Source organism: Vulpes lagopus, chromosome 12, assembly GCF_018345385.1.
Source record: "Vulpes lagopus strain Blue_001 chromosome 12, ASM1834538v1, whole genome shotgun sequence".
NCBI classification, from domain to species: Eukaryota; Metazoa; Chordata; class Mammalia; order Carnivora; family Canidae; genus Vulpes; species Vulpes lagopus.
The window spans coordinates 47,573,715-47,600,400 of NC_054835.1; the positions used below are offsets into that span (position 1 = coordinate 47,573,715).

At 37.0% G+C, this 26,686-nt stretch overlaps 1 protein-coding gene across 5 annotated transcripts in view; it reads left to right on the plus strand.

Annotated features, from left to right (window-relative positions):
* Window positions 1-26,686, plus strand: part of HELZ (helicase with zinc finger) — a 159,819-nt gene that overhangs the window by 41,967 nt on the left and 91,166 nt on the right. For all 5 annotated transcript variants that reach the window (XM_041723762.1, XM_041723763.1, XM_041723761.1 and 2 more), the window contains 7 exons: window positions 398-522; window positions 3,856-3,912; window positions 11,130-11,181; window positions 12,490-12,565; window positions 14,626-14,824; window positions 15,273-15,380; window positions 16,431-16,728. In XM_041723762.1, coding sequence (XP_041579696.1) covers window positions 398-522; window positions 3,856-3,912; window positions 11,130-11,181; window positions 12,490-12,565; window positions 14,626-14,824; window positions 15,273-15,380; window positions 16,431-16,728 — 915 coding nt within the window. The remainder of the gene's footprint in view (window positions 1-397; window positions 523-3,855; window positions 3,913-11,129; window positions 11,182-12,489; window positions 12,566-14,625; window positions 14,825-15,272; window positions 15,381-16,430; window positions 16,729-26,686) is intronic.

The following is a 26,686-nucleotide window of genomic DNA, read 5'->3' on the forward strand; positions in this document are numbered from 1 at the left end:
TATTCTTATGTATTTTAATGGCACTAGGTCTCTTGTGTCACTGGTAAAAATGTGGAAGCTTTATTCAGAGAATATTTTTGTCATTTAATAGCCCTCATTTACCTAGGACTCATAAGCTGAATGGTATTTTTCAGTGGAGAGAGAGCTTTAAGCTGAACTCTTCTTCCTGTGACTTTGATGTATGTGATCCTACCCGGCTTTAGGCTGTAGTGGGTTGCCCCAAGTTTTCTCTTGTCTTTATGTATTTCTTAGAATTGAAACATCACTGCTTTTCACTAGTACATGAAGCTCTTTTAGTGTTTAAGAAGTCATCCTTGTGCGAGTGTGCTAATGTTATAATCAAGAAAAATGTGCATTGAATGTTATGTGATTAATGCTGGCTATTCTTTCCTCACAGTGCTGGGAGAAGGCCTGGCCAAGGGAGATGGGGCCTTTCAGGCAGTGCTTTGCTGCATGCAGCTGAAAGGAAAACTCCAACCTGTGTCCAACATTCTTGCCAAGTCACTGACAGGAGAGTCCCTGGTACGTTGATGAGCTCTAATTCTAAATGTCTGAAAATGGATTCATTCATTGAACTCCTTAAACATATTGTGAGGGAAAAGTAATTAAGTTTGCGTTTTTCTTCTTACTTCCTATTAGAAATCAAAATTTATGAGGATCTTTAGATACTCATTTTTCTTCAATAAACTGATGTTTAATCATGGGATTCTTATGGTTTGTGATAATATATATAAGAATAGCAGGTACTTTTTAATATTTTGAAAGTATAGGATAAGTAAATGATTTTCTTTAAAGATATAATTTAATGGAACCTAGGAATATTTTTGGGTTTTATTTATTTATTTTATTTTTTTAAGCAAGCTCTAGGCCCAGTGTGGGGCTTGAACTCACAATCCTGAGATCAAGAGTTGTGTGCTCTACTACCTGAGCCAGCCAGGTGCACCCCTTATTTTTGGGGTTTGTTTATTGTTTTTTATTTATTTGAGAGAGAGAGAGCGAGCAAGCATGTGAGAGGGAGAGAGAGAGAGGGAGCATGCAGGAAGGAGCAGGAGGGAAGAGCAGAGGGAGAAGGAGCCCCACGTGGGGCTCAATCCCAGAACCCTGGGATCATGACCTGAGCCAAAGGCAGACACTTAACCCACTGAGCCACCCAGGCACCCTTAGTTTTGGATTTTTTTAAAAAAATTTTTTATTTATTTATTCATGAGAGACACAGAGAGAGAAAGAGAGGCAGAGGGAGAAGCGGGCTCCCATGCAGGGAGCCCGACGTGGGACCTGATCCCGGGTCCCCAGGATCACGCCCTGGGCTGAAGGTGGCGCTAAACTGCTGAGCCAGCCAGGCTGCCCTCTAGTTTTGGATTTTAAAATGCTCTTGTGGACGTATGATTTTATAGAGTTCTTAAGTCGGGTTTATTTTGTAAAATGTTTAAAGTTATGTAAACTAATAATTACTTTTGTTTTTGAAGATGTTATATGTGTGAATTAACACTCCACTCTGACCACTCTGATAGAATGACCTAGTTCTAAATGAATTTTTTTTTAAAGATTTTATTTATTCATAGAGACGGAGAGAGAGAGAGAGAGAGAGAGAGAGAGAGAGAGAGAGAGGCAGAGACACAGGCAGAGGGAGGAGAGGAGAAGCAGGCATCATACAGAGAGCCTGACGCGGGACTCGATCCAGGGTCTCCAGGATCACACCCTGACCTGCAGGTGGCACTAAACCGCTGCACCACCAGGGCTGCCCGAATGACCTAGTTCTATTCAGACTTTGGGATACGTTTATTTTTTATTTTTTAAAGATTTTATTTATTTATTCATAGACAGAGAGAGAGAGAGAGAGAGAGAGAGAGAGATACAGAGACACAGGCAGAGGGAGAAGCAGGTTCCATGCAGGGAGCCTGATGTGGGACTTGATCCTGGGTCCCCAGGATCACACCCCAGGCTGCTGCGCCACTGGGGCTGCCCTGGGATACGTTTTTTTTATGTAGCATTTAATTTTCTAGAGTTTTTGTTTGTTTTAGGTTGAGTTAATTGAGGGACTACATTTTGGACCTTTTAGAGTTGGCAGTCTATAGAAATGAAAAGAAAAAGATGTTAAAACTTTTTTTCACCAGTTGGTTACTGTTACAAAATTTGTGGCTATTTCTGAGTAATCAATGGAAAACAGTGAAAGGCAGAAACTATCTATATACTTGCTACACAGCATGAATTCCCTGTACCTCACTAAGTCTTCTGAATCAATGTAAACTGTGAAAATCTGGAGCAAAGTTATCTTTTCACTGCAAATAAATATATTTGGTTGGGGAAAAAAAGAAATTAGGAAAATACTTAAAAAAAAAAAAAAGAGGGGGATCCCTGGGTGGCGCAGCGGTTTAGCGCCTGTCTTTGGCCCAGGGTGCGATCCTGGAGACCTGGGATCGAGTCCCACGTCGGGCTCCCGGTGCATGGAGCCTGCTTCTCCCTCTGCCTGTGTCTCTGCCTCTCTCTCTCACTGTGTGCCTATCATAAATAAATAAAAAAAATAAAGTTGTTAAAAAAAAAAAAAGAAAGTACTTGATATATTGCTGAGGATAATGTAATGACCCATCTCAGGGGGTAATTTAGTTATTTTCTGAGGGATTACTGTACAGTGAATTATTTAATTGGTTTAACATTACGGTTTTTTAAAAAAGATTTATTATTTTAAAGATAGAGAAAGCAGGGGGGTCAGAGGGAGAGAAAAGAGAGACTCTTTTTTTTTCTTTTTAAGATTTTATTTATTTATTCATGAGAAACACACAGAGAGAGGCAGAGACATAAGCAGAGGGAGAAGCAGGCTCCATGCAGGGGGCCCCATGTGGGACTCGATCCCAGGACTCCAGGATCACGCCCTGAGCTGAAGGCAGATGCTCAACCACTGAGCCACTCAGGCGTCCCAGAGAGACTCTTAAGTAGACTCCTCTCTGTGCACAGAGCCCCCCACCATGCTTGATCTCATGATCCTGAGATCATGACCTGAGCTGAAACTGAGTCGGGCACTTAACTGATTGTGCCACCCAGGTGCCCCAGTTTAACATTGATCTTTTTTTTTAAACATTGATCTTTGATTTCACTAAATTTACAAGTGAATATAAAGCCAAACTGTATTACTAATACAGCAAAATTGCATAACTATTTATTTCTAAATAGATGATAAAGAGTTCTCATTATTATTATTATTATTATTATTAATTAAGATAATTCTATCCTTAAGGAAGTTTTCTGTGTAAATTAAGTATATTACACAGTTTCTCTTGTTGGGTTTTTGAGTTTAAAACTAGGAAGAAGTATTTGCTTTTAAATCTCAAGTGAAATTTGAATTTTAAAAGCGTGAATATTTTGCCTGTTTTCCTTCAGCTGCTTTATTAATGAGCTGTCTTTAAAGTGCAATGGTCAAAAAAAAAATAAAGTGCAATGGTTATTTTTTGTGAATCTGAGTCATGGGTAACTGATTGAATTCACCATTTTGTAAATATAAGTCCATTAGTTTTAGGGGAGAGAAAAGCTCAAAAAAGTTCAGGTTTATTTTTCTCTTTGCATATCCTATCTTGCTTTTCAGTGAGATCCATTGTGAATATTTTATTGAATTGATTTTAAACTCTTATACAAGGTGAATAAAGTGCTTTAGGTTACACTGTATATTTTGTCCTGTTTACTTTTTTAACTTTGCTTTTAGATAGTTAGCTTTATTATCACCAGGAATGGTAGTGGGATGGGAGATGAGGATAACATTGTCTTTTTACAGATAAACCTTAGAAACAGTGGAGCAATTAAGTTACGCCCCCATAACAAAGAACTGATATACTGAGTTTTACTTTTTTCATCTACTCTTTTCAGAATGGGATGGTAACAAAAGATTTGACAAGACTAAAAACACTTCTCACAGAAACAGAGGTAAGACTATTTCAGTGGATCTCTTTGGAAAGACTTTAACTCAATCTGGCCAGTAAGTGTTCTGTGTTAAAATGGGAAAATCTTTGGGCATTAGCCAAGAAAGCAAGGCTGGTAAGGTGGGATAATGGAATCTCCTGGCTTTTTTCTGTAACCCATCTTGGTGCCATCCCAGGAACCTTGCTTCTTCTCAGGTCTTCTGTTCCTAATTCTTGTTAGCAGTCTCTGGCCAACAAGTGGAAAGATGATTGGGGAATTTTAGTGTTTAACTACACCTGGCTGTTAGAAAATATTGTCATTAAAAATGAGATACCCCTGAAACCTTTTTTTTAAAGCAATTAAAGAGATCTGTGATTTAAAGACTGTTTTTAGGGAATGGAGTTTAGGAGATGGAAATAATATGTATCAGGGTAAATGGTGGACAAAAGTGTGCTTTGGTGAAGCACTTGAAGGACACATACAAGGCCAGGGGGCCGGCAGTGTCATGGAATAGGATTATAGCTTTCTAAGTTCCAAATTGCTATTCCTCATATAGGCATGTAAAAGTATATTTAGATGTCTCATTTTAAAGACAGCTGTTTTTTTTTTTTTAATTTTTATTTATTTATGATAGTCAGAGAGAGAGAGAGAGAGAGAGAGAGAGAGGCAAAGACACAGGCAGAGGGAGAAACAGGCTCCATGCACCGGGAGCCCGACGTGGGATTCGATCCCGGGTCTCCAGGATCGCGCCCTGGGCCAAAGACAGGCGCCAAACCGCTGCGCCACCCAGGGATCCCAAGACAGCTGTTTTTGTCAGTTTTTATCATAAATGGGAGCCATGTAGAGTGATTAGTTTTTCTTTCTTTCTTTCTTTCTTTCTTTCTTTCTTTCTTTCTTTCATTTTGAGAGTGCAGGAGGTGGGTAGGAGGAGGGGCAGAGAGAGGGAGAGAGAGAATTCTTTTTTTTAGATTTATTTATTTATTTGAGGGGGGTTGCCCATATGCTTGTAAGTGAAGGGAAGGGCAGAGGATATTCAGGTAGACTCCTTGCTGACTGCATAACTCATCTCACAGCCCTGAGATCATGACCTGAGCCAAAACCAAGAGTTAGACACTTAACCCACTGAGCTACCCAGGCAGCTCTCGTTGACTTATTTGTTTAAAAAAAACTGGCATATACTGTGTGCTAGGTCCTATGCTTCCTGCTGGGAATATAGCACTGACCAAGACACTTGCTGTCTGGGAAGTTAAAGTCTTGGGGAAAAGATAGACCATAAACAAATAAGTTAATTAGGCAACTATAGGTATAATTTACATTGAGGAAAGTGATATGGGGGAGAAAATAAGCTTTCTGTGATGGAAAAATAACTGGATTGAGTGGTCAGAGGCTGGGACAGTTAAGCAAAGAACTAAGGGTTAAGAAGGTGGTAGTCCCATGGCAAGTGAAATGGAGGGTGCTCCAGCCTGGTGGAGAGCATGAGCTGAAGCCCAGACGTAAAACATGACCTCCTGTAAATTATTTCCCATTTCAGGTCTAATAACATGCCACATATACCAACAAACAATAAGCAAAGAAGACTGTCATCAGGAATTACATGAGATGAATAAAGATACTATTTGTTTTGCTACAACTACATAGGCTTTTAAAAAATGTTATTTTCTTTGTCTTACTGTGAATTAACTCCTATCAGTAAGCTCTAATTAGCTTCAGAGCCATTTCCTTTCTTGTATATATGTAGTAGTCTTTTTAATTTCTAAGGATTAAAGGAAGACAATTATAAATGTTTTATTTTATTTTATTTTATTTTTATTTTTTTAAAGATTTTATTTATTCATAAGAGACAGAGAGCGAGAGAGAGGCAGAGACACTTTTTAGAGCGAGAATCAGGCTCCACGCAGGGTGCCTGGCGTGGGACTCAATCCCGGGTCTCCAGGATCACACCCTGGGCTGAAGGCAGGCGCTAAACCACTGAGCCACCCAGGAATCCCCCAATTTTAAATGTTTTAGACTTTTAACATTGGATGTAAAATAGATGACCTTTCATTTTATTAAGATTTTTGGCTTTCTTTTTTATTGCCTTAGTGGAATTATTACTTTACATCTGATAATCGCAGAGATATAGATATGTTTATATACCTATATGTGAATTTTAATTTTTAATACTTATAATGCTATCACATGTAAGGCCGCAAGTATCACTTGACTCCTATTTTGTGAGTGTACTTTTGGAAGAAGTGACTTAAGTTTTGTTTATAATAATTAACTTTTCTCTGTAACCAAAGTAGTATTCTTTTTGGCTAGTGAACTGATATTATTTATAAAAAAAAATACAACTAGAAAAAGTTAACAAACACTGGTACCCATATTTATTTATTGTGCATGACATATTAAAAAATAGAAACAGGGCAGCCTAGGTGGCTCAGCGGTTTAGCGCCGCCTTCAGCCCAGGGCATGATCCTGGAGACCCGGGATCGAGTCCCATGTCTGGCTCTCTGCATGGAACCTGCTCCCTCTGTCTGTGTCTCTGCCTCTCTCTCTCTCTCTCTCTCTATCTGTGTGTCTCTCATGAATAAATAAATAAAATCTTAAAAATAAATAAATAAAAAATAGAAACAATTTGTTATTTAAAGATTGCACTGAGCAGGTGTTTAAGTGCTAGTGGATAAGGATAAAGGCATGGAACTCAAGACTGACTAATGGAAACAAAACAATGTATATTCTAGTAAGACTTAAAATATCAAATCCATAGGTTTGATTGTAAATTTATAGAAATTATAGCAATTAGAAATTTGGCTGCTTTCCCTCAAGGTGTCAGTATAAACTAAAGATCCATCATAAGCTCATTGATCGTGCCCTTCTCTCTTGGATTCTGAGCATATAAAAAAGTGTTTAAGAAAACAAAACACAATATCTTAGAACCTAAAAGTCATAGTGGCCAAATACTGAGCCCAGGCCTAGGTTCTCATTTTTACCAGCTCTTCTGGTGTGGATGTGTTGTTCTCCAGACCCTGCCAGCCTGAGAGCTGCAGTGTCAGCACAGGCGTGCCTGCTCATTTGTACATCATTGTAGATGCTGATTCTTGAAACACACCATGTATTTTTTCCTTCTAAAAATTATGTGCTTTCAACTTTACTATAGGACGGAAACATTTTCTTCCCATTTTTTACTTGCATATCTTTGATAAATTTTTTAAAGACTTATTTTTTTAAAAAAGATTTTATTTATTTATTTGAGAGAGAGAGAGCTAGAAAGAGAGCAAAGGCAACACACAGAGTGAGCCAGGAGGGAGAAGCAGACTCCCAGCTAACCCTGAGATCCTGACCTGAGCTGAAGGCAGATGCTTAACCTACTGGGTCACCCAGGTGCCTTTAGACTTTTTAAAAAAAGTTTAAGTAATATATATATATATATATATATGTATATTACACACATACACACACACACTTATTTATTTATTTATTTATTTATTTATTTATTTATTTATGATTTTATTTATTCATGAGACACACACACACACACACACACACACAGAGGCAGAGACACAGGCAGAAGGAGAAGTAGGCTCCATGCCGCGAGTCTGATATGGGACTCCATCCTGGGAATCTAGGATCATGCCCTGGGCTGAAGGTGGCTCTAAACTGGTGCTAAACCGCTGAGCCACCCGGGGCTGCCCGTATTTAAATAATCTTTCTACACAATGCAGGGCTCAAACTCATGACCCCAGGATCAAAAGCCACATGTTCCTCATACCTGGTCTGAGCCAGCCAGGCATCCCTATTTTGATAAATTTTTTAGAGGAGATACTTTAAAATTCACTTTTGAAATGAGCTTTTAGCTTTTATATTTGTAAATTTGATGAAGATGAAATATTTTTAAAAAAATTTATTTATTAGCAAGAGAACAGGGGTGAAGGTGGGCAGGAGCTAAAGGAGAGGGAGAGAAAAACTGAGTGCTGGTGCTGAATGTGGAGCCTGATACGGGGATCAGTCTCATAACCCCAAGCAGAAAACAAGAGTTGGATGCTTAACTGACTGTGCCACCCAGGTGTCCCTGAAATCATATTTTTATTTATTTATTTATTTTAAAAAGATTTTATTTATTTATTCATGAGAGACACAGAGAGGCAGAGGAAGAAAAGCAGGCTCCACATAGGGAGCCTGACGTGGGACTCGATCCCAGGTCTCCAGGATCACGTCCTGGGCTGAAGGCAGCGCTAAACCGCTGAGCCACTCGGGCTGCCATGAATCATATTTTAAAGGTTAGTGTGGGACTATGGCACTTAGACCTTGCTTTAGAATTTTTTTTTTTTAAAGATTTTATGTATTTATTCATTCATGAGAGACACACAGAAAGATAGGCAGAGACACAGGCAGAGGGAGAAGCAGGCTCCATGCAGGGAGCCAGACGTGGGACTCGATCCTGGGGCTCCAGGATCATACCCTGGGCTGAAGGCAGCGCTAAACCGCTGAGCCACCTGGGCTGCCCCTTGCTTTAAAATTTATTTATTTATTTATTTTTAAAAAAGATTTTATTTTTTCATTCATGAGAGACCGAGAGAGAGAGAGAGAGAGAGAGAGGCAGAGACACAGGCAGAGGGAGAAGCAGGCTCCATGTAGGGAGCCTGATGTGGGACTCGATCCCGGGTCTCCAGGATCACGCCCTGGCTAGAAGGCAGACACTAAACCACTGAGCCACCCAGGGATCCCCTTGCTTTAGAATTTAAAGAGATTTTTTTAACGTATCTTTTTTGTGAACATAGAATCCTTGTAATGTGAAGTTACTTTTGATTTAGTTTATGTATTCTTATATTCAGTCCTTGTTTTGTAGAAAGAATGTGTTGTCTTTAAAAACTTTTTAGTAAGTAGTTTGAGAATCAGAAGACATCTTCTTATAGAAACAGCATTATAGTGATTTAATTCCTTTTTCTCTTACATTTGTTTTTATTTAAGTTTGATTTGCCAACATATAGTATAATACCCAGTGCTCATCCCATCAAGTGCCCTTCTCAGTGCCCATCACCCAGTTACTCCACCCCCCCCCCCACACCTCCCCTTTCACAACTCTTTGTTTCCCAGAGTTAGGAGTCTCTCTCTCTCTCTCTTTTGAGTAGGAGTCTCTCAAGGTTTTTCTCCCTCTCTAATTTTTCCCACTCAGTTCCCCGCCTTTCTCTTATAATCTCTTTCACTATTTTTTATATTCCACGTATGAGAGAAACCATATGATAACCATATGATGATTGTCCTTCTCTGATTATATCACTCAGCATAATACCCTCCGGTTCCATGCATATGTCAAAGCAAATGGTGGGTATTTGACCTTTCTGATGGCTGAGTAATATTCTATTGTGTGTATGTATATATATATATATATATATATATATATATATATACACACCACATTTTCTTTATCCATTCATCTGTTGAAGGACATCGTGGCTCCTTCCACAGTTTGGCTACTGTGGACATTGCTGCTATGAACATTATAGTGATTTAATTCCAACCCAGCCTAAAAAGTCCAATTTAATTACTGACATGTAAATTAAAGTGATATTAACGTTTCAGTCATACACAATTAGTGTTAGACATTCTATGGTACAAGACATTCCAAATTTCACCTTGGGATAGTATTTCCTCTGATTCAGCTCAAAATTAACTGAGCTCCTGTGCTGTTCAAGGTTCTCTGGGGGTTTTTTAATGCTGAGATAGCTGTGAAAAACAATCTGTGGGCCAGTCCGAGGTGCACATAGCTAATGTACCCATGGGGCAGGCTGCCTGTGGTCAGTAAGTGCTGCAGTGGAAGTACAGGCAGGGAAAGGAGAGATTAACAATCTGTGGGGAGACCAGGAAGGCAGGAGGATGGGGGTGCTAGGTAAAGACCCAGAGGTAACTTGATATAGGGTAACATTTGGGGGTCGTTTGGTTAAGGGACAGATGAGGGCCTTACCCAGGATAGTGGCAGTGGGAGTAGAGAGTATGAGACAGATATTAGAGACATTCTAGACCTCTTTGAGCAAGGTTTGGAGAATACTCAGAGTGGGACAGAAGAGGGAGAGTTCGTGGGACGCCTGGGTGACTCAGTGGTTGAGTGTCTGCCTTTGGCTCCAGGGCATGATCCTAGAGTCCTGTAATTGAGTCCCACATCAGGCTCCCTGCGTGGAGCCTGCTTCTCTCTCTGCCTATGTCTGCCTCTCTCTCTCTCTCTCTCTCTCTCTGTGTGTGTCTCTCATGAATAAATAAATAAATAAAATCTTTAAGAAAAAAAAAGTTCTAGATGGCTTTCAGAATTTTAACCTTACTCTCTTTGGGAACATATGTCCGTTAACTTGAGATAAGGAGCAATTGAAGGAGGATGAGATTTGGAATAAAGATGATGAATTTAATTTTTGACATATTTGTTTGAAGTGCTTAGATGATCATCTGTCCAACCACGCATCCCATCCTAGATGCATTTAACTGGGCACCCATTAGTGCCTGATCTCTCTGAGGTGTGGGTATACAGAAAGGCAGTAAGTCTGTTGGCAGTGGATCTGTACATGACTGACAATGATCCAGCACATAAAATGCTATCAGTAGTTAAGAAAAATAAGAAAAAGTGCTATGGCTGGCACTCAGTTGAAATGGGGGCGGGGTGGTGGTGTAGAGTTTAGAGCCAAAGGAGCAGATTGGGGATTTATGTCCACCAAAGGAGTCCAAACCAGGAAGTCAGAGTGAGTGGGTCCTCAGCTCCATCATGGGGGAATGGCTTATTCCAGAGTGAGGGAGACCTGGCAGGATGTGCTCCAGGCCCCACAGTGATGGCATTGCACTTAATGCAGGAGAAAAAGTACCTTGTTAGCTGGTCATTCTCTAGGTGTTAGGAAGGGGACAGTGAAATGAATAAGTGATGGAGGCACTACTCCATGGGATTCAGGACTGGGGACTTAGAGTTTTTAATTTTATTACCAGGTAATTTTTATATAGGGAATCTCTACCAGTTTCCTTAATAAGGGCCACATAAGTACTTCTTTTCTATATATTTTTTCTTTTCTATATTTAAACATAGTTTAACATAACATGAAACACAGATGGATGCAAAAAATACTGTTTACATTATTAATGTTCATTAAAATTGCTAAGTATTCAAAATATTGCTAAGTATTCAAACTCAACCTTTTAAAAAAATGTTGAAAACGTCCAAGTTTAATTCAGCATTCAATTGGTTATTTCTTATTATAAGAACATTTTCATTTGAAAAATTTCAGACAGCAACTAGTAACGTCCTCTCTGGATATCACGTGGAAGACTTGGAAGGGGGTAAGTACCAAATTCTCTGTTACTTCTGGTAACTGTAATTGCAGGCATCTGTTTGTTATTGATTATTGGGAGGATGTTTATTGAGTTACATACAGTACATGTACGTGGATGTATAAAAGAGAATATACAAATTTAATTTTAAAAGTAGGTGTGGATGAAAGCAGTTTTTTCACTGGCTCCCTTTTGTAGAATAATGGAGGTAGGAGGTATCATTCTCTTGCCTCCATATTGCTTTTGTTGAGGGAAGTCTTTTCTCTTTTCCTGTCCTCAGCTAGTCCAATTATTACTTTTTTGGAAGCTAAGTTGTTCCTGCCATAATTAAAATCCATGACCTCCTTCCTCTTCTCTTGCTAGAGGAAAGGGAAGAGGGACCAACATTCATTGAGTGCTTGCTGGATACTGTGTACTGTGGTATGGGCTTTCACAAAAACATGTATTGGTTTCTCCACCTTTTTGATAGGTAATGAAACTGATATTTATTAAGGTTCAGTAGTTTTCCTAGTCACACAGCAGGAAAGGGATGAAAAATGGCTTTAAACTCAACCTGGCTGAATTCTGTTTTTTGGGTAGCACATGACTTGTGAGGAAATAGAGAATGGCTGTGAGGTCCTTGAAAACTTAGTGCTGCTCAGCCTCTGTAGCTCTAGCCTTTTTCTTTCTCAAGCATTATTTTCCTTGGTTTATTTGGAACTTCTACCGAATCGAATCAAAGCTCATTGTATTCAGAAGTAAACAAATGTTATTTTTTAGCTCCTACCTCAGAATTCAACTTTTTTAAAGTTTTATTTCATTTGTATAAAAGGATTACTTGATACAATGACCTGTGCCAGACAAATCCTAAGGAACATGGGTAATAATGTGGAACTTTTCACTGAATATGCAGTATTGAATTTGTTCTACAAAATTTCCTTCCAGGATACGATAATTTTCTCATTCCTGAAATAAATCCTAATAGAGACACATCTTGTACTTAAGAAGTGACAAGCATGCCAACATTTGCCCCTTTAGTTCGTTAGGGAAGAGATTGCATTGGAAAATATGTCTACCAGTTGCTAGAAAAGAGTCAGGGGCATCAACCTGGTTTAGCTGCTGGGTAACTACTTCAGTGATGTCTGAGTTTCCTGTGGTTAATTGAATTTAACTTCTTTGATTGGTAGATTACTTTTCTGGTAGAGGCAAGTATATCATGTCCTTTTTACATCATCTAGGATGATGTGTGTGGAGGGTTTATAGTATTTCTTACACATTAAAATATCAGAATTCTTAGCAAGCCTCAAATGATAAGACTATATCCTGATTACTCTCTAGGATCTTGTAATGGTTGGCATTTCCGCCCACCACCTAGGGGAATCACAAGCAGCGAGGAATATACTTTGTGTAAAAGGTAACGTGAATTTTTTCTTTAAACCAATGACGTGTCTTTATTCAAAAGGTAGATAATTTTCCTTCACTTTTTGAAAAGTAGTAATGCTAATTTAAAGAAGATAATATGTGAAGGAGGAAATACAATGATCTAGAAAAGTGGTTTATTTTAAACTTGAAATAGAAGCCATAATTAATGGTTGTTATCATTAAATAATAAAAGTCAAAGCCATATCAGTGAGTCTTCTTTTAATTACAAAAAACAGTGATCTAAATTAAGATTGTTAAGACTTTGTGTAGAAGTCTTTTATAATACCAGTTGGATAATTATGACTGAATTTAATTCTGGTCTCTAACTTATGTGAAATTTACCTCTAACTGATGGTGATTGAATTGAAATTATATAAACAGAAGTAAAGCATAAAATAGATGAAGAAATGTTCAATTATTTTAATAACTTTTCTAAAAAGAAAGAATCTGTTACCTTCTTGTTATCCTTATGTATAATTTATGAGTAATTTCTATTTCAATGGCAAAGCTTTCAAAATTAAATTGTTATTAAGCTGGAAAGAATTATTAAAGTCACATTTTGAAAGGTGAACTCCGGTTCTTTTTATGAGAACTAGTAACTAGAGGGATTTTAGATATAAAATCTCATTACTATAGATTGTTTTTGATAATGAAGGAAATTGAATATGTAGTGATGATTGAATAGTCAAGAGATCAGATATGATTTTATAGTAGAAGTAAACTGAGTAGTCAATTTAAAAAATCCTGGTGGTGTCATGTTAGAGTAGAGGCAGAACACAATCCTATATGCAGAGGAAACATGAGAAAATTTATAGGCCAGATAAGAATATCAACCTTCAATATTTAAAGAAATAATTTAAAACAGAGCAATATAAAGACAAATATTTGGCTCATTAAGACATACTTAAGAGAAAAACAAATGCATGATTTTTAAATGTCTTTAAATGTCTTACAAAACGTAAAAGAGAACTTAATAAATAGTATAATTTAAGTACTTTGTGTATCATTAAGAAAACCTTTAAATACAGTCATCTTTTCAAATAGGGTGAACCATTTGATAATTTACATTGTGCTGTGGTTCGTTTAACATATGTTTCTATTGACCATATTTTTTCAGTTGAAAAATTTTCTGTAATATAACACTTCTGATCTCTATTTTGCTATTTATAATTTTCATTTTTTCTCTCAGAAGATCTTTTACTAATTTTTTGATGTTTCAGTTGTTCAAAAAATGGCTAAGCCCATAATTTTGTAGGATATGTAAAACTTAAAATTAATGATCTAAGTTTTGCATTTTATCAGTTGAATTTTCTGAGTCCCAAACACTGAGAAACCATTAACTATCTTTTTGAAATGAACATTTAGGAATTTACCATTGAAGATTTTAATCTATTGAATTAATTGTGATTCTAATATAAAACTTTTATTCTTAATTTATTCAAAATTTCAAGCAAATGAATATAGTCCAGTATTTTCAATGAAATATAGGTAATAGTAATATAGAAAAGAGAAAAGGCATTATATTCAAAAGTGAAAAGCAGAAGCCTTAAGATGATAATTTAATGATACATTAACATTTTTTTCAGAACGAAATTCCTAGTATATGGAGAATTTTCTTTAGGTCCTATCATTTTGGGAAGTAGGGCATACCTGTGTTTGATGCACCAATCCACTTGATGTCAGTGTTGCTTTAGGAAAATTCTGCTCTAAGAAGAATTGTCTAAATAGAGTTGTTACCTCATGAAGGAAGCTACTTTTTCAGTGTCGGTTTTGTGGGTGAGGGGTGGTTATGATTGATTATGCTTTGCTTTAACATCCCCTTATTCCAAAAAAGAGGTCACTGAGTATGGGAAGTTGCTATAGTGATTAACTGTTACAAATGTTCTGGAAACCTCTTCTTCCTTCTTTTGCAAGTCAGTGTGATAAATATGGCCTTTCAGGAGATGACGTTTTGCTTTTGTTATTGAAGAGTCGGAGGGCAAATGCTGGAAGTTTATCTTTTAAATGGTCCAACAAAGTATATGATAAAACAGTTTTTCCTATTCTACTTAGATTTTTAGAGCAAGGAATCTGTAGGTATGGTGCGCAGTGTACTTCAGCACATTCCCAGGAAGAACTAGCAGAATGGCAGAAAAGATATGCTTCACGCTTGATAAAATTGAAACAGCAAAATGAGAATAAACAGCTCTCAGGCAGTTACATGGAAACCTTGATAGAAAAGTGGATGAATTCATTATCTCCTGAGAAAGTGGTGAGGAAAATAAACTGCATTTTTTTTTTTTTGTTTGTTTGTTTTAAGTGATGACCTTGTTTGAGTCTTGACTTTATTTTGTGCTATATTTTGGTTTATTTCCTTATCTTCTATATGAAGAACTTGATTCTGATAAAACTGTTTTTATAGCAAAAGTAGACCCTTTTGCTAAGATAAAGAGCAGAACTAAGCCATTTGTTTGGAGATTTGCAGGTATTACATTAATCTTCAATCAGGAAGTATTTACTGCCATTTTATTGTTATTAATTTTCTTATGTCTTGTCTAAGCTTTATTATATTTTGTTCTTATAAAATTAATGTATAAAAATATCTTGCTTTGTAAACAGTTCCATCAACATCTTTACTGTTGATATTTATTTACCATGCCAAAAATTTTTGTTTGTGCTTTTGGGACTAAAAGTAAATATTAATTGCTCTCTATTTTCAGCTTAGTGAATGTATAGAAGGAGTAAAAGTAGAGCATAATCCTGATCTGTCGGTTACTGTCAACACCAAAAAATCTCACCAGACATGGACCTTTGCTCTTACTTGTAAGGTATGAATTTTGTGCTAATTAAAGAATGTAGTTTTTAAAAATTTTTCTTCAGGCTTTTTTTGACCTTTAAATCTCTGTGTTACAGCACTAAAATTTTTTTAATCTAAGTACATCTTAAGTAGGTTCTATATTATACTAAAGTGTATTTCTGTATTTTGTTCATTAAAGGTACAATATTTTTAGATTTTGAGATAAAAGTTGTGGTAGATATTTAGATATTTGCTAACTTATTATTTTGATAAAGAGGTTTTTGATATATTGTTTCCTGAAGTTGGAACATAGGATGGGGTTCATGGCTTATAATTAACTACTTAAAAATGGAATTGTTTAATCTGGCAGTTCTAAGATATTTAAACTGTAACAACTTGCTTTTTTTAAATTACATTTGATGAAATAACATATTCTGTAATAGTGGGTTTTTAATATGAAACATTTTCTGCAGTGCTTCCCATCTTGAATATAACGTTCAAAGTTTAAGAATGAAGCAGAGTCAAACTTTTCTGTGAATATGTGCAGTGGAAAGTTTTGTGTACTTTTTTGGTGGCATTTCTTCCACTGTACCATCTGGATCTTAGGATGAAAAATCTGGGAACATTTAGTTTCGGCCTTGAACCCAATCCAGTGCCTTCAGAGGTAACTGCCCTCCTATGAAGACTTCCTACTTGAAGCTAGATAAAACTTTTTTAGGCCAAAGGTTTGGAAAGTTGGAGGTCAGTGGTCTAACAGAGTGATAGCTTTTACCACAAAGAAAGATGAGCATATCATAGAAAGAGCAGGGAGGCTAGAGATGTAGCATAAATATATCATTTAAAAAAATTCAGCTTTACAGAGGTATAAATGACATCATAAATATAATTTTAACAACTGATTTTTTTTTTTAACCATTCCTTTTTCTAAATGGCTTATGGGCACAATTTGTACTTTTAAAATAGTCTCTTAGAAGCATGGGAAAGTAAAAGTCCCTAATGGGAATATTTTCATTGAAGAGCCCAATTACAATTGGATTTTTCACCCCCTTGTACTCAATGAATTATTTTAACTTCCTTGTAGCCTGCAAGAATGCTGTATCGTGTAGCATTGCTTTATGATGCTCATCGTCCTCATTTTAGTATCATTGCAATATCTGCCGGAGATAGTACTACCCAGGTATCACAAGAAGTCCCAGAAAACTGTCAAGAATGGATAGGAGGAAAGATGGCCCAAAATGGATTAGATCATTACGTGTATAAAGTCGGGATAGCATTTAACACAGAAATATTTGGAACTTTTCGCCAAACCATAGTTTTCGACTTTGGATTGGAACCAGTACTCATGCAAAGAGTAATGATTGATGCAGCTTCTACAGAAGGTAATATTTAGACTTTTTTCCCCTGATACGATGTATTAAAAGGCACTATGATGTCAGCATTAGAAGATATGTATTGGCCCCTAAATATTCCATGGATAGAGAGGGAATAATAGGGAAAAAAAATATCCCAAAGCAATCAACTCATTTACTGTGTAATGAGATTAGAATGGTTCACATTGTGCCCTGTTCTCTTTGTATAGTCATCAGACAAACTTGCTTTGAGCTTCCCCAAACTTGTATGAGTATTAGTTTGGGTAGGCTTGTTATTTCAGTGGTAATTGTGAGTACACCTCCAATGTCTGTTTCCATGTTTGACTGAGTCTCCAGTTAACTTTGCTGACATTAGTACATTATCTTTGATTGAAAAGCCCTAAATATAAGGTTTCATAAGTTGGTTTTGTACATTCACTAGTAAAGGAGACCAAGATGCCTTTTAATAGGATCTGCTCTGTGTTCCTGGGAAGAAGTCCCTGCTTTCAATATGTAAGCACCTGCAGAAGATGATAATTGTGTGTTGTTACATTACTGCCTGTTCCTGAATTTTATGTCAGGATGCAACAGGACAAGGAAAGGACACATTACCCTGCATTTCTTTGGCTTTTGGTTTGATTATAGGTGCTTTATTTTTTTCTAATGAACACTAAATATTTATTTAACACTTCATGTGAAACTTGATGTTGTATTGACTATAACCACTGTGGAGGTTGTCTTTCACTATGCACCACCGTGGTCCACTTATGAGAACCCAGAAGTTTTGTTCATGAGCAGATGCTAGGATTTTATTTTTTGGATACAATAACCAGGTGGAACTGGTTCTGTCTCCTTTTCTTTAGCTGCTGGTAAAGTTAAAGCAATATTTAGGCCCAGATTGAACGATTAGGCGTTACCTTCTAGTATGAGTGCTAATATTACCCAGACTTATTTAAGCCTCACTTAAATCTTATTTCTTCCTTACTTTGATCCCTTTTACCTGTTTTTATTCTGTTGTATTCTTTTTTTTTCATTTTTTCAGTACTCCTTGAAATCAGAATATATTAATTCTTGAAGTCAATTAGATACAGCTTACAAGATAATATATAATTTATGTTTGTTAATAGAGGAGTACTTTGACAGTTTTTTCCTGCAAGAGCCAGGTAATGTTTTAAATGTTGTCAGGCAAGTGGTGTCCATTGCAACTCCTCTGCTCTACACTGTAATGATAAGGCTGCTATAGACAATGTGTAAACAAATGGGCATGACTGTGTTCCAATAAAACTTTATTTTCAAAAACAACAGCAGGCTGGAATTACCTTGCATGCTGTGGTTTGCCCACCCCTGTACCAGTAAGTTGCTTTTAGAGACTAGAACTTGACAATTACCAGGACGCATCCTACTTAAGTCACGAAGAAAGACCAACAGGTATTTCCCACTCTCCATGTAACTCTAATAGGATGTTCTTGGCGACATGTGAGTTCTATTTTAAAAGTTTGTGTTTAGATTGGTGGTTTGTAACTCATGACTTATTTTCCCATCGAAATTAAGTTTGTGTTGACAAGAATCTGTACTTGATAATGAAAGCCTATTTAGTTAATAATATAAAATGTTACGTGTCTACATGTAAGAGAACATGATACTATTAAGATAGGTGAAGGAAGGAGGTAATGATGAGGATTTTAGGTCACTCTCATGGGCTTGAGAGATTAAGGATACTTTGTTTTTCCCTCAGGTATGTGATACTTTTCTAGTTGAAGAAAAAGCAGTGAACAGACTTCAGAGTCAAATAGAATTGGATTTGAATCTTGATTTTCTTTTTTCTTTTTTTTTTTTTTTTTCTTTTTTTTTTAATCTTAATTTTCTTAATACCTATGTGACCCTGGACAGGGTACTTAACATTTCTGAACTTCGTGGAGACCTTTGTAAAGTGGGGCTGGAACTATCTCTCTTAGAGGATCATTGTGAGAACGAATAACCTTGTATGGTATCTGGCACAGGGCAGGCATTCAGTAAATGGTAACTATGATTGGGATAATCCCTAGCTTACAAATAGAATGAAGAAAGTAGGAGGACAGAAGGAGAATTTTTTAGAAAAGGGAGGTCTGGGGCTAGGGTGATGCAGACCGGGAGGGTCAGAGGGGCCAAGAAGCTGAGAGAGATAAAGACCTGAGCCCTTAAAGTCATAGTACCTGTGGATCATGGCAAGAGAATGCAAGAGAAGTTGGTGGAAGACAAGTTGTCCAAGATGGCCCCCGTTTTGAGTGTGGTGACTGGAAGAAATAGAGCGTCATTTCTTAGGTTTCTAATATATCAGTTTGAAAGTATAATGAATTTTATATTTCATTCAGATACGGTAGAAGGAGTTAATATAGTAAATGATACCCTCTCATTTGAAACTAATACGATGCCTTCCCCTCTTTTGTAAGACTACTACTACTTCTTCTTCTTCTTCTTCTTCTTCTTCTTCTTCTTCTTCTTCTTCTTCTTCTTCTTTTTTTTTTTAGATTTTATTTATTTATTCATGAGGGACACAGAAAGAGGCAGAGACTTAGGCAGAGGGAGAAGCAGGCTCCTCACAGGGGTCCTGATACGGGACTCAATTCCCGGACTGGGATCACGCCTGAGCCAAAGGCAGATGCTCAACCGCTGAGCTACCCAGGCGTCCCTTGTAAGACTTCTTTATGTCCTTTTTTTAGTGACCACTCGTAGTTTTTTTTTTTTTTTTTTTTTAAAGATTTTATTTATTTATTCATGAGAGACACACAAACAGAGACACAGGCAGAGAGAGAAGTAGGCTCCATGCAAGGAGCCCGAGGTGAGGCTTGATCCTGGGTCTCCAGGATCACACCCTGGGCTGCAGGCGGCGCTAAACCGCTGCGCCACTGGGGCTGCCCAATACTCGTAGTTTTTTTTATTGTTGTTTATCTTTCTTTAAATGAGGTTTGACATCTAAATAGTTATGTCGAAAATAATTGAAAAATTAAACATTTTCTTGAACTAATTTGGAAACATTAGAACAGTTTCACAAAGTAAAAGTTGTTTTTCAAGGACAGGAAAAATAGGTATTATAAGAAGACAATATATAGAATGCACAAAATGTATTTTCTGATAGGAGATTTTGAATATTATAAACAGAAAACCTTAAATCTAGGTTTGGGCAAACTACTACTACATTTGGCTGACTTCTTTTGATCATTACTGAAATTAGCTGACCTATTGTGCTAATTTTTAGTTCTTTAGTATTTTTCCTACTCTTTTTCTTTTAAGCTTTATTTGAGAGAGCACGAATGCGAGTGGGGGGAAGGGCAGAGGGAGAAGGAGAGGAGATAGAGAATCTCAATGAGCATGGAGCCCGACTTGGGACTCGGTCCCAGGGCTCTGAGATCATGACTTGAGCAAAATCAAGAGTTGGATGTTTAACCAACTATGCCACCCAGGTTCCCCTGTATTTTCCATACTCTTAAAATTGATGTCGTTGAATATCTTGACATTTTTGTTCTTAAAATTTTTAATGTATGGCTGTATTTGTTTCATTTGTGACTGTGTGTAGAGTCTCAACAGAATTTTGGAGAAATGAAAGCAGGATGTAAACAGTATAATATTTGTTTCCTGCTTCTATCTTAGTGCTATAGTTAGTGTTTTTGATTATTATAGCAGATGTTTGTCAGCAAAAAATTGGGGCAAAAGATTTATGTGAAATCATAATTTTGTAGAAACATTCTGAAATAATAAAAATGTAAAATGTTAGTCTCCTCCTTATGCCTTTTTCTAGAATACTTGTGTGGATAACATTCAGAGACATTGGGAGCAAGAGAACTTCTTTGTTAAGTTGGTGACCGTGTGACAGGCTGGCTGGGTTCACACCCAGCCTCAGCCAGTTCATTATTTGATAATTCCTTTTTCTACAGTTAGGAGGAAAGTATTATTCCAGGCTTAAGTTGGCCAAATGGAGTTAGTAATTGGGGGATTGAATTAGGTCTAGGTTGTATCTTGTTTCCATACTGTTTTTATAACAAAAAATATATCATAATATAATTTGGTTTCTGCACACACAAAGAAATGTAGTAACAATGTGAAGCTGGAATTTGAATAGGAAATAGCTTTATCACTTCTACTTGATTGGCTGTTCATTGTTTAAGCAAGTTTTTGTCCTTAAATTAATGCTGGGAACATAGATTTCTCTTCCATGAAGTTATAAATTTAGACCACGCTGGGCCATTTATTAGCTTAATGTTTCCAAAACTGTGATCTACAAATAGGTCTTCTGTTAATAACAGGTAAAGAGTCCCATCTACAAATATGTTTGGAAATGGTGCATGCTTTATTTTCCTTAGAGGTTCTCTTAGTGCACCTTAGTAATTAAAGACTCAGTGTCAAACTGATTTGATCCTGGAACTTAGTTATATTAGTGCCTTATTCCTTGAAACTTAAAGTCAAGTTACACAGCAGATACTTATTTCCTTTTCTAACTCACTGTGCAGTATTGAACTAAAAATTTTACTTTAATTAAATTTGAATTCCTAAAATTTGAATTTTAAAGGTTTATTTATTTGAGAGAGAGAGAGAGTGTGTGAGAAGCTCATGCCAGCATGTGGGGGGAAGGGGCAGAGGGAGAAGGAGAACGATTCCAAGCAGACTCCTCACTAAGTGTGGAGCCCAATGTGGGACTCGATCTCACAACCCTGAGATGAACATCTGAGCCGAAATTCAAGAGTTGGATTTAACCAGCTGTGTCACCCAGGCACCTTATTTTTTAAAATACTATTTTCACAATATCTATTTGTATGTTTTTATTTTTATTTTAAGTAGGCTTCATTTGCAATGTGGGGCTTGAACTCACAGCCCTGAGATTAAGAGTCACATGTTCTGACTGAGCCAGCCAGGCACCCCTATTTTCATGATATTTAAAGCATCTAAACGTTTTCTACTTATAGGCCATGAGTGAATTTTTTTTCTTTTAGTTGTTAAATGGCAATTCTGTGAACTGTTCAGGAAATAGATAATAACTTTAACTTGGCTTTTTTCAGTGCTTTTCCCTGTTGGTGAGATTTAGGTTCAGCAAGAGACACTGTATGCTCTTAAGAACTTGTCTTGGTTTAAAGACATGGCTCTTAAAAATGCGTGGCAAAAGCCATCTACAGAAGAAGGAAGTTAGTGAGTTGTCTTCTTGCTTAGAAAATAAACTGTATATGCTTTATCCCACCACTTTGAGTAATGGAAAATTTTTGCTTGGCAAAATTGATTTGGAATTCTGCTTTGAATATCTGGAAGTTACATGTTGAAAATTAATTCTTTTTAAATTTGAAAACTCGATAGTACACATTTCTCTACTTTGAGTCTAGTAGGGTATATTAACATTTACATTAAAATTTAATATGACTTAAATATTATCTCCAGCAGCACCTGGGTGGCTCATGGTTGAGCATCTACCTTCGGCCCAGGTCATGGCCCTGGGGTCCTGGGATTGGGTCCTGCACTGGGCTCCCCATGGGGAGTTTGCTTCTCCCTCTGCCTATGTCTCTGCCTCTCTCTATCTTGTGAATAAATAAAATCTTAAAAAAAAAATATCTCCAAATGCCAATGTTGTTGGTAAATTAAGGACAGGATATATATAGATATATATATAGACATATATCTATATCAATATATCTATATCTATGTAGATACTGATATTATAAAAAGTCATAGAAAAATAGATTTTAAAAAATAGTATATTTTTCAGTAAAAGATAAATATTGTTGAGTAGAAGCATGTAAAAAGTATGAGGTACTTCTATGCTGTTATTTTGCTGTTTTAACTTTTTATTAGTTTCTTTAGGTTATAGAAAATAGGGACAAACAATATGGGTAACCTAGGAGATGTTTCCATATATCAATTTTTGGGAAAAGAATGATATTGAATGGATAGCTGAAATGATGGTTTGGGATTGCTTTTCAGATTTGTAATTTTATTGTTACTTTGGGCAGTCCAGACTTGTAAAGGCATGGACCAAAATGTTTCCTAAGAAAGGGTGTGTACCTCTGATTTTGGAATTGAGAATCAATTCATCTCATTCTCTTTAACTTCCAGATAAATAGAGCTGTTTTTTTTCCCCTTAAGATTTATTTATTTATTTATTTATTAATTTATTTATTTATGAGAGAGAGAGAGAGAGAGAGAGGCAGAGAGACACAGGAGGAGGGAGAAGCAGGCTCCATGCGGGGAGCCCGATGTGGGACTCGATCCCGGGACTCCAGGATCGCGCCCTGCGCCAAAGGCAGGTGCTAAACCGCTGAGCCACCCAGGGATCCCCATTAGAGCTGTTTTTAATATATTCCATATTTAGCATGCATTTGTTTATTGCATGCTTCTTCTACATCCACCCTTGTACTAGACCTGTACTTTTTCTTATCTATTTTCAGTTCTGTTAAGGATAATTTTCAGATCTGCTATATCATATTCTTCAAGATAAAACCCTTTGCTTCATTAGAATAGTAACTATGTGGCTGAACAAGGAGGGCACTCCTATCTCAGTCACTGGGGCCAGGGAAGTTGAGATGCATGTCTTGTGTCTATTTACTCCATCCTTGAATTCTGTTTGTGGCAGTAGCAGCTCTTCCCTTATGTTATCTTCAAAAAATTAGGTATATGCTAATTATCTTTAATTTTTTTCTTCTGAATTTCTCTTAAAATATGTTTATGGCTCCTGCCTGCCACATCTCAGGGTAACAAATCCTACAGGTTTATAATTTCTGTTAGATTTGCTTTGAGATTTATTATTGTAGGAGTGGGAGTGGGTTAATAAGTCAGCTCTCCTTGTATGGTTTTGTGAGTATTGATCCTTAACTTGTTCACTTTTCATCTTGGCAGAGTATTTTTCATTTTAGCCTAATCTGGGTTGAAGAAAAATGCTTACCAAGGATGAACTGGCTCAGCTGTCCTGAGCAGCATGTATGTGTGGTTTATTTTTTAAATTTTTTTTTTAAGACTTTATTCATGAGAGGCAGAGAGAGAGAGAGAGAGAGAGAGGAAGAGACAGAGACAGAGACATAAGCAGGCTCCATGTTGGGAGCCAAGTGTAGGACTTGATCCTGGGACCGTGATCACACCCTGGGCTGAAGTTAGACGCTCAACCGCTGAGCTACCCAGGCTTCCCGTATGTGTGGTTTAGATGTTAGCAGCTGGTACTGTGGCTGTACTTGGGGCTGAAATGAGGCCCAGGAGTAGTCATGTTCCACATGGGGATCCTCTTCTCCCTCCTCTATTTGAACAGGGACTCTTAAGGGGCAACTGGGTGGCTCAGTAAGTGTCCAAGTCCCAACTCTTGATTTCAGCTCAGGTTGGATCTTAGGGTCATGGAATGAGTCCTACATTGGGCTCTGTGTGCGTTGTTTACTTGAGATTCTCTTTCCCCCTCTCCTTTGGCCCCTTCCCCACCCTCCTCTCTCTTTCAAATAAATAAATAAATCTTTAAGAAAAAAATCTTTGAATAGGAACTCTCAAGACCTAATGACCTTTAAGCACTGTAAGTTAGGTGGGTATTTGAATAGTCTAAATAAGCTTCTTATAAGTGAGAGAATTGGAGGCAGAAGCTTGCTTCAAGTTTAGATGAAGTAGGGGAAGAGAAGTAGTTTTGGCAAAATATGTCCTTAGTAGCCACTGCCCACAGTTCTTTTTTTTTTTTTAAGTTTTTTAATTTATTTATGAGAGAGAGAGAGAGAGAGAGAGAGGCAGAGACACAGGCAGAGAGAGAAGCAGGCTCCATGCACCGGGAGCCTGACGTGGGATTCGATCCCGGGTCTCCAGGATCGCGCCCTGGGCCAAAGGCAGGCGCCAAACCGCTGCGCCACCCAGGGATCCCCCACAGTTCATTTTTGATGTCTGAGCTAATCACTGAGATGAGTAATTTGCAGACTTTTTGATGTTGGCACACATGGTTGTTTTTCAGGATTCTTTTTTCTATTCCTCCAACTCTCTCCTCTCCTGTAGTATGTTTATAGTCATTAGAAAAATAAATGAAATAAATTTTAACATTGTTAAATTTTTTTTTAAAGATTTTATTTATTTATTCATGAGAGACACACAGAGAGAGAAAAGCAGAGACACAGGCAGAGGGAGAAGCAGGCTCCATGCAGGGAGCCTGATGTGGGACTTGATCCTGGGACTCCAGGATCACGCCCTGGGCTGAAGGCAGGCGCCAAACCGCTGAGCCTCCCAGGGATCCCAACATTTTTTTTTTTTTAATTTTTTAAAAAATTTTTATTTATTTATGATAGTCACACACAGAGAGAGAGAGAGAGGCAGAGACACAGGCAGAGGGAGAAGCAGGCTCCATGCACCGGGAGCCCGACGTGGGATTCGATCTCCGGTCTCCAGGATCGCGCCCTGGGCCAAAGGCAGGCGCCAAACCGCTGCGCCACCCAGGGATCCCCCAACATTGTTAAATGTTAAATTGTTTTGAAATTGTGCTACCTGCTGAAAACATTATTTTTAATAATTTCATAAAATCACAGTGGGAGTCATGGCACTGTATAGATAAGACGAGAAAAATAAATACTGTTTCTTATGCCACTTTTCCCAGAAAGCCTGAATACTTGTAGCCCAGAGTAGTATACTTTCTGTATAATTTGCTTTGCATATTAAATAGATGATATAAAAATCTTTTTAAAAAGAATGCTCCATTGTTTTAGGTTTCTTATTATCCTAGTTACTTAAACATCAGTTAAGAATAATTAGTGAGTTTTTGAAGAATGTGAAGATAATATTGATCAAGGCATAGTCTAATTCAGTTTCTTATTTAAAATAAAATTATGAAATATAATGGTCCTACCTCCAAAGAATAGACATCCTTTTATTACATATTACAGTGATTCTTTGATAGTATGTAGAGTTTAGTTGTTTTTTTTTTTTAAAGGTCTGGTTATTGGTTTGTCGCTATACTATTGCTGCTTCTCTTCACTTTTGAATTGAGGAAAAAAATTATGCACATCCTTGTTATTTTATAATGATTATCATCTGATTTTTAGTGATGGTATCATCTGTTTTAGGAATGTGGGCATTTGTGTAATTTAAATGTTTTTTGTAGCTATGATGTAATGAATCAAAAGGCAGAGCCGAACTTTAGGATGATTTAGGAAGAAAATGTGGTTAGTTTACTATGAGACATCTACTTCTGAGGCTACTGCAAAAACAAATCATCCTCATCTCATCCAGAGTATTGACAGATTGCAGGCCATCCTTAAAACTTGATGATGATAGTAGTATTTATTTTACCATTTGAGAAATAATAAAACTGGCATGTAGAAATACCTTTTCAAGGAGTAAGGCAAGAAATCAGGTCGTTTACATTTGAATCTTTATACTTGATCTTAGCCAAAAGGCTGAGAAGCAATTACATTTGAATCTTTAATAAGACATTAGGATAAACTGTTCTCTAGTTTTGAGGAATGTCTTTTGGATGACTATGCTTATATGTTTGTAATTTATATATAACATGTAAATAAAATCTCTCACTAAGCAGTACATGACAATTATGCATTATTCTCTGATTGAAAGATAGTACAGGGTAACTTATTTTTGTATTTTGAAGGCCAGCTGATTTCTGTTTAAGCTTTTTACTACTTCTTCCCAAAATTTTAACCTGAGTTGTGAAGCCATCTTTCCAGTTATGTTACACTGAAACTGGATCTCGGCCTAATGAGTCAGTCAAGTAACATTTTCCTTGATTAAGCTGCATATTTATAAATAAATATATATTTCACCCAGTAGAAAAGTAATATGCACTGCAGATAGAGTGAGGCTACCCAGTGCTCAGAATTTATGTTATAATATATTTCACCATGTGCTGTGTACTATGCTACATTTTTTTTCCCAGGGATGTCAGAACTTGAACAGTTATTCATTTTGACATTGTGCCCTACTTACAGTATATTCTAACTGAGGCTAAACTGTATTTTTTGCAATGGCATTTGAATGGTACATCGTATCACATTTTAATGAGGAATTA